General features: G+C 31.0%; 3 protein-coding genes across 5 annotated transcripts; 1 reads left to right on the forward strand and 2 right to left on the reverse strand.

Annotated features, from left to right (window-relative positions):
• The first annotated feature begins 9,971 nt into the window (after positions 1 to 9,971).
• On the forward strand, positions 9,972 to 14,290 carry LOC107904070 (TATA box-binding protein-associated factor RNA polymerase I subunit B). Of its 2 annotated transcripts, XM_016830339.2 has the most exons (5): positions 9,972 to 10,128; positions 10,810 to 11,484; positions 12,178 to 12,237; positions 12,319 to 13,166; positions 13,498 to 14,290. In XM_016830339.2, the coding sequence occupies exons 2-5, from the start codon at positions 10,890 to 10,892 to the stop codon at positions 14,101 to 14,103; spliced, it is 2,109 nt and encodes a 702-aa protein (XP_016685828.1). In that variant the 5' UTR covers positions 9,972 to 10,128; positions 10,810 to 10,889; the 3' UTR covers positions 14,104 to 14,290. The 2 variants fall into 2 exon arrangements, with proteins under 2 accessions (XP_016685828.1, XP_016685827.1); XM_016830338.2 differs by having other exon boundaries at positions 12,178 to 13,166.
• A 757-nt stretch (positions 14,291 to 15,047) lies between these two features.
• LOC107902424 (CLAVATA3/ESR (CLE)-related protein 45) lies at positions 15,048 to 15,778 on the reverse strand. The gene is made up of 2 exons (XM_016828611.1): positions 15,716 to 15,778; positions 15,048 to 15,362 (listed from the first exon to the last, which is right to left on the reverse strand). The coding sequence occupies exons 1-2, from the start codon at positions 15,776 to 15,778 to the stop codon at positions 15,048 to 15,050; spliced, it is 378 nt and encodes a 125-aa protein (XP_016684100.1).
• A 4,792-nt stretch (positions 15,779 to 20,570) lies between these two features.
• Positions 20,571 to 21,906, reverse strand: LOC107904071 (expansin-A15). Of its 2 annotated transcripts, XM_016830340.2 has the most exons (3): positions 21,789 to 21,906; positions 21,527 to 21,657; positions 20,571 to 21,459 (listed from the first exon to the last, which is right to left on the reverse strand). In XM_016830340.2, coding segments are annotated over exons 1-3 (741 nt in total). In that variant the 5' UTR covers positions 21,791 to 21,906; the 3' UTR covers positions 20,571 to 20,851. The 2 variants fall into 2 exon arrangements, with proteins under 2 accessions (XP_016685829.1, XP_040948844.1); XM_041092910.1 differs by lacking the exon at positions 21,789 to 21,906 and having other exon boundaries at positions 21,527 to 21,695.
• Between the last annotated feature and the right edge of the window lie 2,741 nt (positions 21,907 to 24,647).

Raw genomic sequence — 24,647 nt, forward strand, 5'->3', positions numbered from 1 at the left:
GGCCACTTAGTGGCTCCGTCATTGGTAGTAGTTCTGTGGAGGCCAATTCACCTGAAAAGGTGGAGAGGTGGAAAGGAGCAAGAGGACAAGTTGATTGAGAGATATAGAAAGAGAGAGCACAAGTTTGGAGGCGGAAAGGAGCAAGAGGACAAGTTGATTGAGAGATATAGCAAGAGAGAGCACAAGTTTGCTTAGAGTAACTTTAAGGTTGAAAAAGTTGATCCATTATCCATCGTTTAGAGGGTATTTATAAGAGATTTCCTCTTATCCACTAGCTAGTGTGACGTGGCAGGTTGTTATAAGAAAAGTTACCATCATGCAAATTGTGAAGGACGTGTACCGTGAGACCCATTCTGTTATGCATTCAATCAATACGAGGTTATTATGCCCAAATGGGTCCTTTATTGTATTGAGAACGTGTTCACACTTAAAAATAGGTGTTCATCTCATTTTGAGGAGCAAGAGGGTTTGTCAGGAGTATTTATCTAACGGATGGCCTTGATAATGGAAGGGTGCCACTCCTCTAGTCGAAACGGGTGGTCAACTAGGACATTGTCTCAAGTGGAGTCAAATGGAAGGTTAATACCTTTTGTCTTGCTACCACGTGTCCAAGTGGTGGAGGGATGTAATATTGTTTTTTTATAAGGTTTTATTTTTTAAAATAATTATATATTTTAAATTTTTATAATTTAAAAAAAGTACTTGTAGAAAAAACCTAAATAGATAGATACCCAAAATTAGATGAGTTTGGACATTCATTTGTCCAAGTTCATTTTGAACTTGAATTTGAATTTTTATTTTTATTTTTAAAATTTTATACTAGTGTGATAGTGAAATGTTAACTAAAGTATCACTTTGATATTTGCCTTTTTTTTTTTATTAGTTCGGTCTCTATACATTATTTTTTAATCAGTTAAGCTCCAATACTTTCATTTCGTAATCATGGTTACCCAAATCCAAATTTTCATTAACAAATTTGCTAAGCCAACCAATGACACGATGCTATGTGTTAATAAAAAAGTTAAAAATACTTAAAATTTTTAGAAAATATTAGAGAATTTAAAAAATAATTAAAAATCAGGAAAAAATCCAAAAAAATTGTTTGTTTGGAATTTTGGTTTTTTTAAAGAAATTTTTATAATTTTATGAATTTTTTTAAAAATTTATATTGATGTAATGGTATGTTAAGCAGTTATTAACAGTCATGTTTGCACAATAACAATTATAACGGAAATCATTAATCAAATAATTTAATTAAAATGTTTTTGACGTATGAATACTTAATTGGATGCATTTTTCATGAACGACTTGATTTATTTATTTATTTAAGAAAAATATTCAGAGGCGGATTTAGTGGTTAAGCCAATTATAAAACAAACAAAGGATGAAAGTTTATGGAAAGGTAAAGAATTATGACTTTGGTATTTGTACAATTTAAAAATAATTGCTTTAACATATCACTTTGGTATTTGTACTATTTTTATATTATTTTTGAAAATTATAGAAAGATATTTTTTAAAAATTATAAGTATGCAAAACTTCAAAAAAAAAATGCATAAAATTTTAAATCACGTTGCAGCATTTGATAGGATGGAGGGATTTTCTTCAATGGAAAATATGGATTAAGTTTAAGGGTGTGAGTTAGGAGCATGTTCATTAACATTTTCTTACTTCAGATATGCATCAATACATTGAAGCCACATAACTGGTGCCTTCCTGGATCCACTACCTCGTTATTTCATGGCATAAATAATTATGCCTTCGCTCTCTCTACTTTTTTTAATTTTCAAAATTTAACCTCTCTACTTAGCTAATTTGATAACAATGTTAATTGAATTCTATTAAATTTGAATGTGTTATCAATTAAATTTTAATTTTTAAATTAAATCTCTTAATATTAAAAAGTAGGGTAAATTATCAAAATAGTCACTTTTGTTTACCTCAGATTACATTTTAGCCACTTATGTTTGGAATGTTACGTTTTAGCCACTTATGTTATCACATTATAACATTTTAGTCATTGAGCCGTTAATTGTCGTTAACGGTGTAACAGTAAGCTAACATGGCACATTAAATCATCATTTCAAACAAAAATTTTAGGTTAATTTATGCAATTGGTCCTATACTTTTTTCATTTTGAGCAATTTAATTTTTTTATGTTCTTTTAACTCCCATTTTTTCTTTATTTTTCATTCTCTTTTGTTTCTCCCTTCTCCATTTCTTTTAACGTGGGTTTTCTATGTTTTCTATTTATTAAAACCAATCCCTATACTTTTAATTTTTAGACAATTTAACTTTTTCGAGTGAGACGAATTTGTGAACCTAATTTTAATAAATAGGAATCATCGTAATGAATATGGTAATGATAAAATCAAGGATCATAATTGGTCAAATCGGGTCCATCCATACAAGACATTCAAACTCTATTATTTCATGTCATATTCACTTTAAAGAATTGGTCCATCACCTTTGAAGCTTTCAATCTGCCTCTTTTTTTCCTCCTCCTTTACAAAATTATATAATATACTATACGATACATAAATTCATTCCCTTGGTTTTGACATTTAATAAATATCCGGTCAAGGGGCTTATCAGCATAGATTACAATGTTAGTACCAAAGCAAAAGAATAAGATATAGTTGGCAAAGTCAGCCTTTCATACTTACTTTTAATAAATTAAAAATGGAGAAAATGCTTTTAACATTATATAATTAGAGGTGGTTGGACCACATTATGAATTAATCCTTATACATACTACATTTGGCAGTGAGATATTAATGCTTAGATTTGGTTCAACTATAAATAAAATGACGGTGATTTAAGATGATAAGGATTTTTTTTTACTTTAATCAGTGGTCGAATGTTCAATTTTTACTTCGAGTATAGAGCAACTTTAAAATTCGTGACCAACATTTATTCTCTTAATGAACTTACCAAATGTAAAAGATTAATTACTAGACTCGCTCTAATAAATACCTTAAAATTAATTAATAGATATAAACTATGTAGCTGAGAAGGAGTTTGCAATTGGTTGGAAAATATTCTTATACATTATAAAAAAAATCATATAATATAAAAACAATACAAATATAAAAATGATATAAACATATTTTAAGTTTATAAAAAAATTTATCAATATTTTAAATGAAAAAAAAAGATAATACGAAACATAATCAGAGAATTTTAATGAATAAAAAAAACAGAGGATTGGAACAGGACCCTGCCCAATCATTTCTGTCTTTCTTAATTGTATGCCATTTTTCTATTATCCTCAAACTAGGGATTTAGATAGAATACTTTTCATTTTTATTTTAATTTTTATATTTAAAAAAATAAAATGTATTTTTAAAAATAAAATATGAAAATATACTTAGTAACTATTTTTCTATATTAACAGAAACATAAAATTTAAAATTTAAAAAATAATATTTATATGAAATTGAATCAGAATATAATTTTTTTTAAAAGAACAAGTATTTTTAAAAGGAACTGTATGTCAATATTTAAGAGAAACTGTATGTCAGCATTTAACAGATTTTTTACTTCATAATTGTTATTATAAAAGTTGACAAAATAAGATTAAAACTCAAATCAATGAAAATCAGATGTCAAGCAGTGACAGTTGATGGCCAAATTAAAAATGATTCATGCATCACTGTGTTTACTGTGGATGATAACTGGAAGCTCCAATTCTCCTACTACACCTGCCCTTTATGTAGGTTGTAGATTTAGTATTTGTATTTTTATTTGATTAATCTTAGTTGATTGATTTTTTGAATTTTGAAATTTTAGTCTTCATCAAACAGTAGTAATTAAATATGTTTGGTTAATTATGTTATTAGTCATATATTGTGTGCAAAGTTATAGATTTAGTCTATGTTCTCTAAGTGGATCATTTTTAGTTGCTATATTTTTTGAATTTTAAAATTTCATTCTTAATGTGATAAAAAACCATTAAATCTATTAACTGATTTTTTGTAAGTAATATATGAAAATAACAAGTTGACATAATATTACACATGCGATAATATGTTTGACTTATTAATTTTTGAAAACTAACAGAACTTAAGTTAGTGAATTTAATGGTTACCATTTAGTTAGAGATAAAAATTTTAAATTCTAAAAGTACAAAGATTGAAAATGACTAAATTAAAGTATAGGTGTTAAATCCACAACTTATACAAAGTATAGAGTTTAATAGCAGAATTTGACCTAATTGTAACCATGTAAAATTGTCCAGGGCTCGATCCATGATTTCTTTGAATCATCATTTTTACATAAATTTTCTACTAATGGCTAGTTTGACATTGCTGTTGTAGTTGAGATGTGTTTTTGAAAAACTTAGTTTGAAATAAGTATTATTGAAAGTGTTGTGAAAAAGTCAAATTTATTAATTTAAGTTGTATTGATATCAAAAATTGCAATAGAAAATTAAAATGTCCATCTTAAACATGATGTTAAAATTTAAAAGTTAAATTAAATTAGATAATATATAAATAATTTAATACAATTATACATAAACAATATATTTTAAATACTTTTTAATAAATAATAAATTATTTGTAAATTTAATCACACATAAAATATTTTAAAATTGTAACTATAATAATAAATAATATTTAAATAATTTAATATAATGATAGATAAAATATAGATTAATTTAAAATTTTAAATACATTTTAAATAATTAATATAAATAAAAATATTTTAATAATCTATACTTTAAATGCAAAATTCAAAAGTAAAAAGTACCTGATCTTAACTTTTGAGTTTGGGAAAAGAAAATAATCTTTCAATCCCAAAAATCAGGATTACTTTTGGGGTGAAAAAATGTTTTTCTTTTTTTTTTTTATAACACACCCTAAACCAAAACTGTGGATGATATAGGAATAGGATATTCAAAAGTTGTTATCCACCTCCACAATGCTTATTATCATTTATCTAAGGTTCTTTTTTTTGTTTTTAATAATTTAGATGCTGAGTTGGTCACTTACCATACATGAAAGTCTTATTAACATTTTTTTCACCAATAATAAATAAACAAATGGTGAAATGTATGCAGTATCGGATTCAGGATTTTACTTTAAGGGGAAGAAATTTTTAAATTTGAATGATTTTTTTTAACGTAAAAAAGTATCAATTCTTTTTGGATACTTTTTTTATTAAACAAATCAATTTAATGTTTTTTAAAAAATATAAACAATTTAACTGTAAAAAATTAAAAGAAAAAAATCACATTATATAAAATTAATTATTTCTTTCCAATATGCAAAAAAGAATACCTAATATTATACTAAAATTTTATAACTAATATTATACTAAAATTTTAATAAATACCATTATAATTTCAAAAATTAAATTAAAAAAACTTGGCCTTAGTCCTACTTCTCAATACTAGGCATCTTAAATCGCACCCTCCGCTTTTTCATAAGATCGAATTCATCAATTATGGAATCTGTTAAAAGTTCTCGAGCTATCTCTTTTTCGATATATGCCACCAAGTAAGTTGAATTAAAATTATCCTCCATTTTGTTGCAAAACCTTGTCTTTAAAATTTTCATGGTTGAAAATGCTTGTTCGGTTGTTGCAGTAGACATGGGAAAAGTTAGTACAAGACGGATAATTCTATCAAACTTGACACAACTCGACAACTGTAGAAGCTTTCTGCAACTCTGTGCTTTGATGAGCATCAAGTTGAAAATGCTCCAATTGAATCTTCATGTGTAGCTTTTCTTGCTCCGTAAGATCATAAGGATAAAAATCATTCATCAGCTTGCAAATATCTTCCACTTGAAAAGCTTTGTAATTATCGCGTGGATCCAAAGCGGAGCTAAGAACAAATAACTCCATTACATCATCATTAAAGTGAGAATTCATTTTTGTTAGCAATGAATCCAGCAATTAATATATCAAACTATAGTGATGCTCAATTGTGAGGTTATCTCTCTAGATGCGAGACCAACCTTGATCAGCTTTGTACGGAACACTTAAATTGGGTACTTCTATCTGATGATCTTTACAAAATAACTTCACTTTCTCAAACAAAGGATCCCACACGTGTTCTTTAAATTTTTGGAGAAGCGTTTTAGTTGATGACACCAGATGCATCACATTTAGTATATCCTGCAATTTATACTGCAATTCTTGACAAAGATCATCAGTGGTTCCAAGAATATCAATCATGAAATGCAAGATGAAAACAAATTCAACAGATGTCATTGCATTATACATTCCATTGGCTCCACTATTTTAAGTAAGATTGTCGAACTTGATGATATCTTGTAATATAACATAGACGAAATCAAACATCCTCATCAAGCTATTGAGAGAAGCTAAATGAGATCTCCATCGGGTATTGTTTGGACGTTGAAAAGTATTGACTTGATTTTTCCCTTTGCCAGTTTCAAGCTCACCACTGTCAATCAACTCCACGATATGAGATGCCTTAATGTCTCTTAATTGAACATGTCACTTGCTTGAAGAAGCAACCAAATTGATTATACCAGTCAAGTATGAAAAAAAATTGACAAATAGGAATAACCTCCTTAGATACACCTACTAGAGTTAATTGGAGATGATGAGTGAGATGGTGAACATAATATGCAAATCGAAACTTTTTAGCAAATAAGGCTTGCAAGCCATTCCATTTGTCGCTCATATTACTTGCACTATCATATCCTTGACCATGAATGTCATCCACATTAAGGCAATGACATAAAAGAACTTCACAGATTGTCTTTGTTAGACAAAAACACGTTAGCGAATCAAAATAGATAAATATTTATATATATAATGAAATATAAATAGAACAATTTATATTTAATTTTCAAAATAAAAGTAATAAAATAAAACCATAACAAAAGTTGAAATAATAAAGGAAGAATAGAGATTTTACAAAAAGTTGAGGCCTGTGAAAACATAATTTCCTTAAGACAGATTCAACCGCTCCTATGGTACTTGGAGAAACATTGGTGGAATGTCTCCTAGGATACAACAACACAAAGATCAAAGCAGCAGCACCTCTGTAGCAATCAACAAACAAACAATACATTTTTCTATCACCGGAATGTTTGAGAAATACGGAGAGGAAAAAGAATAACTTTGAGAGCAACAAAATTTCTGTGTGAGAAAAAAAATCAGAGTGTGTTAAACCTTCAGAAAACATAGCCTTTTATAGGCATTGAGAATGTTGGAATTTTGAAAAATTTCCACAAAATCTTCTATTAAGGAGCCAATAAATCAATTTGATTAAAAATTAAATCAAATAGATAAGATAAGTGTCTTTATATAACCAGATTATGTCTGCTAAGGAAAGAATAATTTCATGTTGGGCTAAAAATATCCGTTGGCCCAGTTGGGCCTAACCGGTTTGAACATTTTGCGTCGCCCACGTCGTGTAGGTGCATCTCAACCCCGTTAGGTTTGGACCTGCACGCGAGACAAGGTTTCAAGCTTAGACATTCAATTACCTTTTAAGAGGTTTCACACATATATACACATCTCACACTTGGTATTTAACCAATGTGGGATCTAAGCCTTTACTTTTTCTCAACAAATATTTCTAAGTAGCTTACTTTGAGCATCAATTTCTCATTCATCACTCAACCATTTTGAGCATATGATATACCATTGTAAAGGTCTCATGGAGTAGAATATGAAACCATAAATTTATGATTCAACTCTCCACCTTTACCTATTAAGAATATGCCTCAAAGTTCTTATAAAATGTAATTTTTCTAACAGTCTTCTCCAAAGCTAACAATGTGGTGTCCTTCACATGAACCAAATTAAAGAATCATTCATGTATAAAACCTTCTTCATCAACAAACCGCAATACAATTGCCATTTGTTCTTTCATTGACTCATCACGAGCTTCATCCACTATAATGCAAAGCTTTGAATCTCCAATCTCTTTCTGAATAAATCCTTGGATTTTACTCATCAATATAGAAAGAACGTCCTTTTGAACAGTCGGACTAACATTTTTTAGGGGCATTTTCTAAGACAAATGCCCTACATCTTCATTTTAAGAAGCCATAAGTTTTATTAGTTCAATAAAGTTACCTCAATTTCTTGAATCTTGTGCTTCATCGCATCCTCTAAAGGCACAACCTTGAAATACAAGCCACTTGACTGCATCTATTGACACCTTGAGCTATAGCTAATTTCTTGCAACTTGTTCAGAATTTTGTTTCTCAATAATCCTCTCAATATTTTGTAAGGAATTCTGAAGATTGAGATAAAATTTTTATTGCATTCTTATGTAAAGAATTTGCATCTTTACCCACATAAGTAACAAAAGGACATTTAGATCATTTATTGAACTTCTTCCATGATTGAAATCCTTGACTTGTAAAAGTATTTCCATGACGCTCAAATGACTTGTTGAAGAGAAAACAAGGAAGGCAATATGCGACATTCTTACTTGGTGAAAATTCTAGCCAATCTGGGAATAACTTGTACCAAGATGGGAAATTGACGTCCATTCTTGTTAATATACTGAGGAGATTTTAGAGTCTCACTTGGAGGAATCGGTTGATATGACCAAAACTTAATGTAAGCTCGATTGACTTCGTCTTATTGATTTGGAGGGTAATCACAAATATATTTTCAAAGTCTCGAATAACGCTCTAAAGAAGAAGCATCAAACGCCTTTTTTTTTTACTCTTGGCACCTTACAATGACGTTCAGGAATTTGAGAAGACCCAATATCTCGTTCAGGAGCTTGAGAAGACTCGATATCTCATTCAAGGTCTTGGGATTGAGAAGATCTGATATCTCGTTCAGGATTTTGTGAAGTATGATATTTGATTTTTCTCCACTAATAATAGAAGGTTGAGGAACCAATTGATCATTATTGCTTTCTGATACCCTTTTCTTGAAAAAAGATTCAATCTTTTTGTTAACCATAATTTAATCGAAAAACCTTAAGATTGTAATAATATATTAAACAACCACATATTAGGAAAAAGAAAAAAAAGTCAAATAAATAAAGAATATAATTTATGCAAAAATATTTACCACGATGTCTCTTGCGTAAAGAGCTTAGAGGAAGATAATTTGTATTTTTTTACTCTGTGCTTTTAATCTCAGCATCAAACTCCTTTTCTTTCTCTCTCAGCAGTGTTGACACATTACCAGAGAAAGATAATTCCTCAGCAAGGCATACACATCAAAATACAGGAAAGTTACTAACCTAATATATATGAGTATGAGCCAAATCTATTAATTTTGGAATTTGGTTTTATAATTCATATTGGGCTTCTAAGTTTAGTCCTTCAAAGCCCATCATATATTAATATTTGATTATTATTATTAAAGTTATATAATGAGAAAATGAAAAATATTTTGTGAATATAAACTATAACCTTATGGCTTAAGGGGGCGAATTATATAAAATATAATTTGATTTAGGGGCGAATGTTATACAATATGGACACCAAATTTAAAATATATGATAATTTATATATAAAATTCAAAAATCTAAAAATTCCAATGGTGCACATGCACAGTTGTAAATGATTATGTATACATGCAGCGAATTTCATGTTGGGTATGCACGAAATATAGTTTTTTCTTTCTTGGGGGATGACACGTACATGCTCCTTGAATCCCATATTGTGAGTTTTGAGGTTAAATGGGTTTTCTAACTTTAGTTATTCATAGGGTTCTCAAGGTTTTGAAACATGCAAATTTCTTTACACATCCAATTCTAATTTTCTTTTACAGCTGGTAAGGGTTAGACATTTTTAATATTTTATGCATGTTCAGAACTTCTTTGCGTGAGGATGGTATGATAGGTAAATGTGTAAGCTTCCACCACAATTAGACTGAAAACTGGCCGGCACATTGACATAGTTGGACCCGGCAACAGAATGAAACAATTTGTTTATGTTTGGACCAAATTATCCTACTCCAAACTCAAAAACCTTTTCTTTTCGGCCCAATTCCTTTTTAAAACCTCCCAAACCCCTTTTTCCCAGAATAAAGAAATTGGCTTTGCCCAAGTCTCTTTCTGACTCACCCAAAGCCTCGCCCTCTTCTCTTCGCTCTTGCTCTGCTTTGCGCCGTCTCATAAGTGCCTCCGGCCACCGTCTGAAGCTGCCGTCGTGGTGATATCTGGCAAGGGTGAGAATATTTTTATTTAGTTTAAATAATTATAACTTTTTTTGCTAGTGTTTTAAATTTTTTTACTTTGGATTTTGGATAATGTAGTTAAATGTTTTCATGTTTAAAAATTTTGATTAATTCAATTTTGTAATGTATAATTCATGCCTATGACATTATTGATATTTAAATGTATTTAGGAAATTTCAAAATTTTTTTTCTGATTTTTTTTTTCGAAATTTTCCTGCATTCTCCCTATTTTTTTTCAGAAGTTTTCTTTTATTATTATTATTATTATTATTATTATTATTATTATTATTATCTGTGAACTGGTGATCTGACCAGTTTGACTGCCGGTCCAGTTCCAAAAACCATCACTTCGTCTAATAGATGAATAATCCGATTGAATTCACCGATGTGGAAGCATTACATAAACTTCCAATACGAGCACCTGCTGGGGAAATAACCCGATGTGGAATAACTAGGCTCTTACAATTCCTCACTACGTGATATTTTATATACCCGCTAAACAAAAATATTTGTGGAATAACATGAATGTTATATTTTCAATGTTTTAAATGGGTTTTATCTATTTCAGAATGTTATACATTAACTTAAATTACAGTGCACGTTAACTTGTATATAGAAATTTTGATTATCTTAACACTAACATATTTCCACTATATTTTGTTTACTATTCAGAGGTAAATTTGTGAACAAAGATAAGCTTGCGGTAATACTTGCTGCAAGTTGTTGAAAGTTTACTGTCAGCCATTCAACAGATGGAGCAGGATTGCACCCAATGGACTTGCAACTTGTGTGGGAATGTGGGAATGGCTGATGGATCAGATGGCTACTTCTACTGCTTGAGATGTGGGTCTCAGGCTGATGACATCATTGATACGGGTGTTGCTGATGAGGATTTTATTGAAAAGGGTTCTCAGGGTGGTGGTGCCCTTTACTTGGCCAGCCATACTCGCCATGCTCGCCAACCCATCCCAGTCCGACCACTCTCACAAGTTGACCCCAAATCTCTAGAATTTTGGTCCCGTCTCACCGAAGAACCTGGAGGCCATAATGTTAATCAAGATGGAACGGGAGATGGTGTGGGGCCCACAGGCACAAGTGATTTTGGCTCTTACCCTGCGTGTGCATATAGTTATGAAGGTTATTACCAGGAGGTTAGGAACAGATATGTGATGGGGATGCAGATGATGATAGAAGCTCAATGTGAGGCTTTAGTGGAGAAGTTTAATATGAAACCTTTGATTTGTGGGATAGTTGGACCTATTTGGTTGAGGTTTTTGGCCAGCACTAAGGTTTTTGATGATGGTTGGGCCGATGAGGCTATTCATCAATCTGAGATAAAAAAATCAGGTATTGGCTGTTGCCTGTATCAGTTTTAAAAAATTTCATTTATTTACCTTCTTGTTGTAGAACTATGAGTAGATGAAGGTTGATTATGGTGCTTGTTAGTGTCAATAAGTACTGTGGGTTTGGTGATATTAATGCTTTAGTTATTCATAAGATTCTGCCATAGAAAAATGGATTTTGGTGGTTTGTATGTTAATTTTTATAGCTATTTTTTTTGCTCATAACAGATCAGTGTTTCTGGGCTTTGATAATAGTTAAGGATGTTTGGTGATACTCTCCTTCCCATCTTAAAATTGATATCAATTTTTTCCCTAACTGGGACAAAAGGTGTGAAAGAATACTTTCTGTTGAATATCAGATCTGGCCAAAAATATAAATAGATAATAAATATATCTCTGTGCTGGTAAAACCATCTTCCGAATTTTGTTGTGCTATAATTTCATGACAATTTGAACTTTATCTTACCATTAAATTTTTGGTGGTGTTAAAGAAAATTATTTATATCAAAGGTGGTTTAATTATATAGCTGGACTGGAAAAATTGAAAATGTCGGATTCCCTGCAATTTACATGCAAGTTATAGTGTTTTTTATGTTGTTTTGTTTTCTCTCTTCCCCCTCCCATTTATGTTCTTACATATCAATAATCATCGTGTTATTTTGTTGATCACTATTTTCATTTTTCCCTTTGCAATTAGGAGAATCTGAAGATTTTAAACCGCTTTCTCGTCACAAAGCAGAACCTCACAACATACATGGTCAGAGAGCATTAATTATATGGCATAAGTATTTAAGAAAAAAAATTCCGTTATCTTGTTCTCTAGCTATTTCTTTTCTAGGATGCCATGTTTCAAGAGAAGCAGTTTTGCCATCAGATGTAATCAAGTGGGCAGTTGAAGGGAAGCTTACCTATTTTGATGCTTTTGTTGAAATTGAGAAACGCATTGGACAGTCGTTGCCTCCCTTTCCTTTAAGTCTTAAAAGTATGTTTAGGCCCAGACATGCTTGTTCTGCTCAACAGTTGGAATCACTGGCTGCTACAATTGCTCAGTGCATAGGCTTGAATTTACCCCCAGTGAATTTCTATGGAATTGCTTCCAGATATCTAACGGAGTTGTCTCTTCCAGTGGAGAAAATTCTGCCACATGCATGCCGCATACATGAGTGGGCGATGCCTCCTGAATTACGGTTGTCAACAAACAATTTTGGACTTCCTACTTGTGTCCATGCGATGGCTATACTGGTTATAGCAATACGGATTCTATATAACATAAACGGACTTGGGGTGTGGGAAAAAAGTTTGTCTAGTCATATGCTTCCTAGTAGATCTACTGAAGCCACAAGTAAGGACCCTGCTAGTAGTCCCAAAGTGAGTGACACTGCTGAAAATGGTTTCGGTTCTCATAGTGTGGATTGTATGGATACTAGTTCTAGTAGAAACCTATTATCTGATAATGAATCCAAGTTTGATGCTGCTGAGCTTTTGTGCAACCTTGAAGCAAGATACAATGAGATTAACAATGCATGTGGCGGTGTTAAATGTTTGAGAGATCTTTCTAAAAGCATGCCGTTGTATCTACAATTCTGTCAGGATGTGGTATTTGCTGGATCAGAGCCGGCTGTGGACTTTTATCATGAAGAGAAAACTTTAATTGACAAGCTTTGGGATTATTATCAGAAAGAAAAGGTAACTTATAAGCCATGATTATATGTTATGTTGCAAATTGAGAGAAGAAGGCGTAAAAATATTTTTAAATGGGTTTTCTGCACTCTGAAACAAAGGTTGAAGTCTGACTTCTAGTAATTGTGCAATTTTAAAATTAAGTAAAAGAAAATATTTTAAAACAGAAAATAGGGATTTGTTTAGCAGCTGGTCAACATGCCTTCAACTCATTGAGATTTTTGAGCTTTTAATGAGAACACATGTTTTGTTTTGGCTGAAAACAATGGATAACCGGATTTTAAGTGAACAACTGATATTTGTGTATTTGAATTATTATTGCCTGTGTTGATTGCAGGGTTCTGAACCAGAAGAAGATTTGGGAAGGCGACATAGCATTGCCAATGGCAGTGTGTATAAAGCGAACAAAATGGCCCGAGATAATGAACATCATTCTAGTCCCTCCCATGAAAGGACTTCTCATGAAGATGTATCGACTCAGAGACACTCAGATTTTGACCATTCATCTATGACTTCAGAGGAACGTGAAAACTCAGAACCCAGTGACAAAGTTTCAGCAGAGACCAACGAACATAGAGCGATTAGACTGATGAAGAAAAACATGGAGGAGAACAGATTCTGTTATATCCCACCAAGGGTTATGCTGAAGAGATTGGATTACCTTCATTATGCAAGGAAGAAAGATGAAGGCACCATTACTTATGTTGCTCATGCTGACTACTACATCCTACTTCGTGCTTGTGCCATAGTTGCTGAGGTCGACATGCGGATTATGCATGTCGGGGTACTGAATATGGAGAGGAGATTAGCTTGGTTGGAAAAAAGAATCGATCACTGCCTACATCTGATTCCTCCTAGTACTACGTGTAAATTTTGTAGTAATGAACCAGAGCAAGCTACAGATGATCATACAATTGGACTTTCAAATCTGAACCTATTGTAAGTTTCCATCCTAGCTTTGTCTCTTATTTCCTTCCACTCATTTCTTCCCTTCTATTATACTTTTTAGGTTGTTAGGTTTTAGTTTTAGTTGAATCAAAACTCATGGTTTGAAATTTGGTTCGAAATCTATCGAATTTTAGTTTTTAAGTTCTCAAGCTTATATCAGATAAATTCAAATTATTTAGTTCTGTTCGAATTAGGCTTTGTTTACTTTATAAAGTATGATCTCCATTCTTATAGTTGCCTTCAAATTTAATTATTTGTGCTTGATTTTGATTTGAGAATCTTTTTTCATTAATAAAAAATTTGATTAAGTTGATTAGTTATTTGAGTAGGACGTTAGGATACTCGAATTGAACATATTCAGCCACCAAAATGAATCAAAAACAAATCATAACCATGTCTTAAAACACTCCCTTATGTTATGTAATCATATGCTAAAATAAAGCATTGATCAAATCAATTTTATAATAACATTACAAACATTCTAAAATATCCAAACAAATTACACAACATTATAAACATTCTAAAATTACTTTATCAATTGGATTGAAATATTACCAAAAATCAAATATGTGAAAAAGAGAAAAAAAACGGTTTCTAGGAAGGCTTTGAAAGTAAAGAGTTTTGCATGGAAATGTAGTACAATTTAACTGCCTTAAAGAGCACCTTACAATATAATCTTGAACCAAACATTAGCTAGAGCTGAAAGGATACAAAAGAATTTCACTATAATATTCTCCATCTCCCTGGAACTTAGTACTGATCATGCAAACATAACTAAAGTTCTCTCTATAATTTCACTAAATTGTCTTCCAGAACCAGGCTTCCTCCATAACTTAACTAGCCGAAGTTGTTTCTTTTATTATTGTCAGTGTTAAAACTTACAAGCAAGTATTTAGTGCTCTTCCTTGTTGAAGAAATGAAACCACTTGAACTTTGTCATCAAGACCTGTTGTGGATAGGATCTGGTCCTCTTCGGACTCTTCTTTTACTTGATCGATTTGGATCGAATGTGTTGTTTACTACTTCTGGTAATTTGTTCTCTGTGCTCATTCCCTTCATGTCAGCAGCCTTAAGAATACGTTGATTCGTCCTGATAGCTATTTGATCTTCTCCTTGACCATGACTGAAGACAAGGTCTATACTTATCAAACCATAAGCTTTATCTGGTGCAACTGCTAATAACCCAAAACAGATAAGAAACATAAGAAATCTCTGAGCACTGGAAATCATTTTCCTTTTTGGCCGTGCACTGAACTGAAACAAACAAGAAAGATTGAGGTTTCTTTGTTTTGTTGACAGTAATACAGAGAGAATAAGCTGGTATGAGATTGTGATCAGTAATGATGTTCCCCTATAAGCTTTGTTATTTATCTGTTATTGGATTCTGGAAAAGGACTTTAAAGCATTAAAGCTTGGAGGGACCCAACACTAGTAGTAGAGGGAATTTTAGATTCACCCAAATCATAAAAATCTGCAGTCTAAGCAAATTAAAGCTGTTACAGGAAGAATCTGACAAAGGATGAATAAAGGGGGTTTAAAACTTGGAAATATTACCCTTGACTTTGAGATTTGAGAAGCCAAGTTTCTTTTTTTCATTTGTTTTTCACCCTTCCATCTCTATCATTTGCACTGCTTTTATCTGCAATAACGAGTCCTATCTGGATCTTCATCACTTGCTTTACAATTCCAAGCTCTTTTTCCTATGCAACCAAAAAATAACAATTACTTGGTTTCTTGTGCTAAATGTGCTTTTTCTTTTTTTTTTCTTTTCCTTTTATTCGGCAGCCAAATTCTCATTCATTATGGACTTAAAAAAAAATCAAAGCTTCCTTCTAATCTATTAAAAATTCCTTGTGTATTGATGTAGGGAAGGGAACTGCCCTTTCCTTTATGTCTGTTCCTTTTATTTGGCCGTTGTTATTGTGCAAAATATCACATGAAATTCTTAAGCATAAATTCTTGCACTTTATCCTATGTTTGTTTGTTTTTTATGATGGGTTTTGATGATGCTATATGAGATGGATTGTTAATGGTGATTGTTCATAGTTCAATCTATCTATGGCTCGAACTTCTTGTTAATTAAAGTTCTGATTCTCCACTTCCCATCTTCCTCCATTGTTGTGATGAATATTTGACTCCATAATAGCCAAAAAATATCACCTTTAAAACTAAAGGGGCAAAGAGCAAAGGGCCCCATTTGTTTGATCAGCTTCCCCTACCATTGACCGTCTCTCTGCAACCCTACCAAGCCACCATGAAAGAAAAAAATAGGGAAACTCAAGACAAAGCAAGTGACTGAGTTTCCAACTTGATCTTCTTTTTGTCTTTGGAATTGGATACATGTGGTATGCATGCATGCATGCATGTATGAGCAGCTGAAACTGAAGATGGTATTATTAATTCAATTTCATTATCGACATGAATAAGCTGTACTTGGCAAGACACCTATTCAAAAGGGAATGTCACCAAAAACTATAAAAAGGCATCTCAGATGCTTAGCAGCCATTTGCTTTTTAGATCACTCTCATAGATCATAATCTGACCGATTGATCTATTACATGTCAGAATATATGCTAGCTAAAAGAAAAATAGCACTAGAAAGCAGGATTCGCCTTTCACTACTTTGATTTTGTTTCCTGGTAAATACAAAAATAGGAACCTCATCTTCTATGGTATTGATTTTTAGGATGTGATAATATATTTTAGTCCTTAGGCCTAAAAAAAACCCTTCCATAATAGTGACCTTTTTAAATGAAAAAAATGGATACTTAAGAAACCATGTTGAAGGGTCCAGTTCAGGTAAACAATTACAATTAAAGAGAAAGAGATGAACCATGTTTAGGAGTGTTTGTTGTGGGCTTTTGTTGTTTTGGGGTTTTGGAGAAAGATTGTGATTTGAGATAAAAAGAAAAAAGAAAAGGCACACTACACTATGCAATGGTCCCAATCCCTTGTTTTCCACAACATAAAATGTTTGCAAGCAACAATATTATATAGTAAGTTTGTCTTTCAAGTGAGATATCAATAACATTCATAAAAGGAAGATATACATGTTAAGTACTGTGGAAGTGTTGCAGTTTGAGGCTGACACATAGGGTTCTTTTTTTGTACTTGGCTGGGGGAGAGAAGGGAGAAGGAAGAGAATAATGGCGGGGAAGGAAAGAGAAGGAAGAAAGAAGAAAAAGAAAATAAAAACATTAAATTTCATATAGATTTTAATATGATCATATATTTTGTAGTTTGTTGTTGATTCACTTAAACTGATATAAAAACTATAGTAGTTTTACACTTTTTCATATATTTTTTTGTATAATTAATATTTTAATGATTTAATCATTGAATTCCTGATATAATTGTACTTATCATGCTTGTAATTTTCGAACCGGTCCAATATCTCCATTATATCGATCTAAAATAATATATATTAATGTTTATTGAATAGTAAAAGTTTTTTTTACATCAAACATTTAATTAGAAATTTTTAATTTACATCACATTTAATATACATTATTTATATGAATGAAATATAAAATATGATGTAAAAAAGGGCTTTTTTCAAGCCTTTCTTTTTGCGTGCTGTAACATAGTAATTATCTTTTCTCAATTAGGAGAGATGGCTTTTTTTTCAATGTAACAAAGGACAAAGAAAAAAAGAAATATTGTTTGTCAAAAAAAGGAAACTCGCAATTGTTTTTTTATTCCCAAGAGTGAATTTCTTATTTCTTATTATTGAGCTTATAATATATAATATATAATTTCTATTGGTTAGATTATTAAAATATTAATCGTACAAAGAGATATGAAAGAATGTAACATTAAAACATGTGTGGGTAGATTCCTTCCCATTTCTTTGTCATATATTACTTATTTTAAAATTTAATTAGTTAAGGAACCAAAATATTAAATAGTTTTAATTTCTTTTAAAAATCTAATTTAAAAGAAATTTTTTATTTATTAATAGTTGTTTTTTAAATATAATGTATTGAGAATTATTTGACTGCAATATTGGGTCAAATTAAGATTCGTATTTGATTAATTTAGAAAAATATTAGAATTATTTTATTTAATATTTAAATAATGGATTTAAAGGGTAATTTTTTGTTTTATTTTTAGCTACATTTATTTTTAAGTCTGTTTAGTGCTATTGTTAAATGATGTTATTGTTAAATGATGTATCTAAAGAGTAGCTATACACTCGAATAGGGGTGTTTAAATTTCAGTTAAAATCAAATTAACATACTGAACTGATCTAATTTGGTTAATCCGTTGGTTACTTGATCTAATTCGGTTGGAGATCGGTTAATAATTTTTTGGAAATTCGATTATCGATTAATTTGGTTCGAAATCGGGTAATTAAACGAACTTAATAATTAATAATACAAATTATATGTAGTTTCAATTCAGTTAATTCGGTCAAATGAACATTATCAATTTATTTACTTTTGTATGTTTTATACTAGTTTTAAGCAAAAAACAAAAAAAACATATAAATTTTGGTTAATTCGGTTAACCGACCGAATTGACCGAAATATTTCGATTCGGTTAATTTTTTTTGAAAAAAATTTGGTTCGGTTAATGGTTAAAAGATTAAAAACTTAGTTAATTTAGTTCGGTTAATTGATTGGTTAACCGTTTGAACACCCCTACACATGAGCACTAATTCAAGCACTAATTCAAGATTCTACTATTAAATAATTATCCAAAAATATTTTTTTCATTATTAAAAATACATAAAATATTAATATTTTGTCATTTTAAAACTTAAATAAGTAATTATTATTTGACAATATTTAATTTTGTATAATAATTAATTGTAAAAAAAGTTGTAAACCTCGACGAAGTAGAGGCTAATGCTAGTAGAAATTAATTTTAGAATAAAAAAGTCTAAATTGTTCACACAAATAGTTAATATTATACACATTTTTTTTTATTTTTAAAGAGATTTATAGATTGGGTATTGGATCGAATTTATGTATGATATCAATATCATACATAATTGCTCAAGTTTGGCCTAATATAAAATATGGATTTAATTTTTGTTCAAGCCTATCTATATTTATAAATGACTAATCTAAATTTATTTAGATATGCCAATAAATTTTTTTATTTTTTAAAAATATAAATATTTTTATTCAATATTTAGTAAATATATATTTTTATTAATTTTTTGACTTATTGTATTAAACTTCTAAACATAAACAACTTTACATTTTTTAAAGTAACTTTACAATTTTTTAAAATTTATATTATGGTATAATATATTTAATTTTCATATGACATATATTACATAATATATAAAAAGCAACATATTATAATTTTGAAAATGGGTTAAATCAATCGGTTGAGTTTTACCTTAATTGGTATAGATATTGTTGCTAATACAAGAGAATGTGGGTTTGAGTGCGTTGAAGTCCTTATTTTACTAATTATGGGTTAAAGAGGAGTTGTGAATAATTTTAGGTATTGTATTAAAAAAACACAAATATAATCCAGACCTATAATGATAAAATTCGCAATTGTTTAATTTTTTTTATCCAAACTAACATTTTAGCTTAATAATTTTATGCAAACATTTGAAAATTCGAGTAAATCTTTTAACATGATCTAAATGTCCAAACATTTTTCTTACCTAATATTAAAATAATATATTTAGAAATGAAAAAGAAAAGACAGAGATTTGAAGTGTTAGTATGATGATTTGTTTGATTGTTACAGATGTAGGAGTCACGTTATTGCTGCAGATACACAGATATGAATATTTGAAGCAAATCTGGTGATAACAGTGATAAGGGACAAAAAGCTTTGCTATGAAACAAACACACACTGATACGAAATGTCACCCATTTTTCTTCACTTTCCATCATACCCCACTCTCAAACAAACTACAATCGACAAACACTCCATTTGTTCCATTATTCGTACAACTTGTTCTTCACACTCTGTTATTTATGTTACACTTTGCACCTTCATACGTAGAATTTTGGAATCAATTTCATTATCTTGGCTTGGCTTTGCCATTTTTGGTTTCTCCTTCACTTTATGTTGACATGGGAGCAAAAGATTGCAACATCGAAATTGCCATGGGAAATTTCAGTTTTTGGTTAAGAATTGAGGGTACAAGCCCTGAACTGAAAGTGGAATGACCTAATTCACATATCCCAGGTTCAGAAATTGGTTCTAATTATGTCATTTTGATTTTTGACTGCAGATTGTTCACTGATTTTGTATTTCTATGATGAGCAATACTGAAGAAAGAAGAGAAATGAGTGAGTTTGGGGCCATCAATTTGAGTTTTAAAGCTTTTGAATCGTTTTAGGTTATGATGATGGGATGAATTTTGAGTTTAAATTGTTCTGATTTGGGTCAAAATTATTTCAAATTACTTGTTCAAATAGATAAGTTATTTTAGAGTAATATTCATGTCATTTTTGAATTTAAATTGATATGCCACCAGTCAACAGCTAATCAAACTAAACTCACAACCCAAAAACATTGCTTCTCTACATCCCAAAACAGCCCTTGCCCAGGAGAGAAAAAAGTAGGGACACCAACCCCATAATTAAACTAAACCCAAAATGATAAAGGGCTATTTAAAATAAACTCTTTTGTTGATTTTTACCCAAGAGGCCCATAATTGGTCCCTATGAACATATACTACAATTTATCTAACTAGCTAGACCTAGTTTATACTATGGCTATATACTTCAACATTTAATTTAACAAAAAAGAGGGTCATTAGGTGGCTACTGAAAGTGGTTGCCAGTGAAGGTCTGCCCGAAGGACCAGTTAGGTGGAGCAACGTTGTAGGATACCGCAGTACGTCCGTCGCTTGTTGTGACCTTAAACGAGAGGCTTTGGCCGTCGAGATAGCTGTTGCTTTGCCAGTTCTGGCCCCAGTTCCTAGACATGGTCTGCCAACCAGTCCTGGTTCCCTTTATGGCCACGGCATGAACATCACCGGCACCACCAACGTTGGTGATGAGGACTAGGTTGAAGTAAGAATTGCCGTTGATTGTGAATCTGATGCCACCATTTCTCTTGCATGGTACCCTTCTATAAGCAATAGGAACTATCCCAGCTTTGTATCGAGCAATGTGTTGGAAAACGGGCTGAGAAAGGTCGAAATGATGTTGTGGAGGGTTGCACCACCCTCCTGCATCATTTGGAGGGCAGAAATTAGTGGCTGTGACCACAATGGAGCCACGCAAGCACCATTTAACATCACCATTCATGCACTTAATCTCATAGCAAGACCCACAGTTCAGCCCATCGTTGAACAGAGCCGTGCTCAAAGCTGCAGTATTTGTTCCATAGCCTTGGCTATACAAGTTTCCATAACCACAAGCTCCACCTGAAAAATCAACTCAAGAATTAGTCAAAATATTACAAACAAGGTGTTTTCAATTGGTGCACAATACCCATTGTTCCTGAAGCATCACTTCCACCATAGAAGGTGGCACGAGCATTGATCCAACCACCATCATATCCATGACCAGATGAGACCATTGCTAGAAAACCCAACAACAAAACCCCAGCAAAACCCATTTTCCTGCACACAAGACAAGCAAACATAGCGATGAGACCTTGCTATAAAACATCCTTCTTTGTTATTTGTTGTACTATCTTAAACCATTAGGCTATTAATGTTCAAAAAGGAAATGAGAGAGATAAGAACATTACATGGAGAATAGGAATTGTGGAAATATAAGCTGTACGAAAGATGTGTACTAGTTTACTGAAGAAAATGTGGGCAGGGGTGGGGGATTTATATAAAATTTTTTGGAGAGGCTTTGGACTATTCTTAGGCTACCTTTATGAGTTAAAACTAAACCTAGTTGGGACTAAATAATTTTGGTTTTAAAAAAATTAGGAGTACAAAAGGGTAAGACTATGAAGTAGACCTGTCCATGGGAGCCGCCCGGCCCGGCCCGACGGCCCGCCCAAAATATGGGAGGGTTTAGGTAAAAATATAGGCCCGAAATATGGGCTTGGGCAAAATTTTAGGCCCGTTTAAAAAATGGGCCGGGCCTCGGGCAAGATTTTTTTGGCCCGGGTCCGGCCCGGCCCGGCCCGAAAAATATTAAATATATATTTTTTATTTTTAAAATATAATAGTTTTTTATTTTAAGTTTATTTACTTTCATTTCCTTGACCAGTGTTACAAAATAATAATAATAAAACATCAAGTTTGTTTTACTAATCAAATGTTAGATTTTGTTACAACAATTAATACAATTAATAATTTGATAAATTTACTAATCAAATGTTAGATTTTATTACAACAATTAATACAATTAACAATTAATAATTTGATAATTTTACTAACAATTAATTTTAATAACAATTAGTTTTAATTTTATTAAAAAAATAATTTTAATTTTAATTAAAAACAGGCTGGGCCGGGCTCGGGCTCCATATTTTTTCTTCGGGCCGGGTCTGGGCAAAATATCAGGCCCATATTTCGGGCTAGGCCGGGCCCGGGCCTAGTAAACGGGCTAAAAATTTTTTGTGGGTCCGGCCCGAACTCGGCCCGGCCCGGCCCATGGACAGGTCTACTATGAAGTATGATCTAAAAATTTTATTGGGATTGAGATGAAATTAAAAGAGAATGGATTGCAATTTTTTGGAAATTTTTATATTAATATTAATGATTGTTTTTGATACATAGATATTAATATTATATTACAAATGCTTTTCAAATAACTTATACTTAAATGATTAAACAATTTATTCAAAATGAAGTTAAATAATTTTTTAAATAAATAAAATGAGTATATTTAATATAGAAATGTATATGTACATATTTTATTAATAACTGTATGTTTACATATATAGTGTATTTTATTGATCAATTGAAATATTTACAATGCTTCTCCAAAGTCTTTATTTATAGGTATAATAAGTATAAATGAAGTATAGATATACTTCTAATCGCTATTAGAATTTAAAGTACATCAAAACTTATCTTGATCTTAATGGATATCCACTTAATAAGATATTCATAACACTTCCCTTGGATGTCCATTGGTAGATAATGTGTCTCATTAAAACCTTACTAAGATAAAAACCCTGTGGGAAAAAAAAATTCCTAGTGAAGGAAAAAGAGTACACATATCTATAATACGCATAATATGCTGCCTCGTTAAAAACCTTACCAGGAAAACCCAATGGGACAAAACCTCGATTAAGGAAAAAAGAGTACAGCGCGTATTTACTACCCCTCATGAAAACATCACATACTTTCCCATATTCTACTTATTCAATCTTGAATATTAGTTTTTCAAATAACTATTTGAATGTATGCTAAGCATTTATATCATCATTCTTTTGAAAGTCGTGAGTAAGAGGAAATTTTGGGAAAATATATTTTGATCTCTTTAGGAGTTTTAACAATAATCATAACAAACTTTAATCATGACCCCTCTATAAAAATACAAATAGGTATTTTGGATCATTTTATAATCTTCTTTCAACTACTATTGACTAAGTCAAATTTACCAAATATGTTCAATTATTTCAATTTATATAAATGAACAATTTCCTGATAATTTTCATATGCTTCTGGCTTTCTAAATCATTTAAGGATTTTAATATAAACTTTACTATATAGTGATTCATAAAAGGTTGTAACAACAACCATTAGACGCAAGTTAAATCTTTTATGAACCGTCAGTTTAAGAATATATCTAAAGGTTATTGCATCCACCACAAAAGAGTATTATATCTTTTCATCATTAATGCTAGGACTTAACAAAAAAATTCATATTTTTATTTCGTTTTGCAAAACTACTTCATTTGTTCCCTCAATGGCTTTATACCTTTAGATATTTGGACTGCTAGTCCAAAAGTCCACGAATTTGAGTTATGTCTTTCTATTGTGACCAATCTATTCTATATCTATATTTCTCAATAGATTTATTCAAGATTCTCCTTTCATTTCAATAATAATATTGCATGCAAAATCATTGTCAACCACTTTTATTATTCGGTTCCATATTTTCTCGAATTGACATAACGAGATCTCTTATTTTCACTATTTTAATCTTCAGTTTTAGGTATCTGAATCTCTTCTGGAGTTTTAGTTATGTCTTGGGTCTCTTCTCGAGCACTCGCCTCCACTATATAACCATCTAGAAGAATTATTTTCTTTTATGAGAATTTTCATATTTGGAACTTGTAATGAGTTATCCTTGTTGAACTTATGGTTCAAATTACCCTCTCCCTAACTCATTACAAGTTATTATTTTTCTCCCTCTAATGTTAGGAAAACTATTGAATCAAAATAGTAATCACAAATCATGTCATAATTGAATCTCTAATACATTCAAAACATCTAATAATACAAGGAGACTTGTAATTAATATATATTCCCAACTTTTTTTGAGGATTCACTCAAACATCTAATAATGTGAATTGTTGTGGAGCAATTAGAACATATACACACATACAAAAATTTAAGGATGAGAAATATTTAGCTCTTGACTAAAAACCAATTGTAATGGAAAGTATTTATAACTTATTGGTTTGATGCGTACAACA

Source organism: Gossypium hirsutum, chromosome D05, assembly GCF_007990345.1.
Source record: "Gossypium hirsutum isolate 1008001.06 chromosome D05, Gossypium_hirsutum_v2.1, whole genome shotgun sequence".
Lineage (NCBI taxonomy): Eukaryota > Viridiplantae > Streptophyta > Magnoliopsida > Malvales > Malvaceae > Gossypium > Gossypium hirsutum.

Bases quoted from the DNA above. Each gene is read 5' to 3' on its own strand.
- LOC107904071 (XM_041092910.1), bottom strand. From the start codon at position 21,680: ATGTTTGCTTGTCTTGTGTGCAGGAAAATGGGTTTTGCTGGGGTTTTG. The intron at 21,460-21,526 runs GTATTGTGCACC...TTGATTTTTCAG, and splicing joins TGATGCTTCAGGAACAATGG to GTGGAGCTTGTGGTTATGGA.
- LOC107902424 (XM_016828611.1), bottom strand. From the start codon at position 15,778: ATGAAGATCCAGATAGGACTCGTTATTGCAGATAAAAGCAGTGCAAAT. The intron at 15,363-15,715 runs GTGAAAAACAAA...TGTTTGTTTCAG, and splicing joins CAAATGATAGAGATGGAAGG to TTCAGTGCACGGCCAAAAAG.
- LOC107904070 (XM_016830338.2), top strand. From the start codon at position 10,890: ATGGAGCAGGATTGCACCCAATGGACTTGCAACTTGTGTGGGAATGTG. The intron at 11,485-12,177 runs GTATTGGCTGTT...CTTTGCAATTAG, and splicing joins ATCTGAGATAAAAAAATCAG to GAGAATCTGAAGATTTTAAA. The intron at 13,167-13,497 runs GTAACTTATAAG...TGTTGATTGCAG, and splicing joins ATTATTATCAGAAAGAAAAG to GGTTCTGAACCAGAAGAAGA.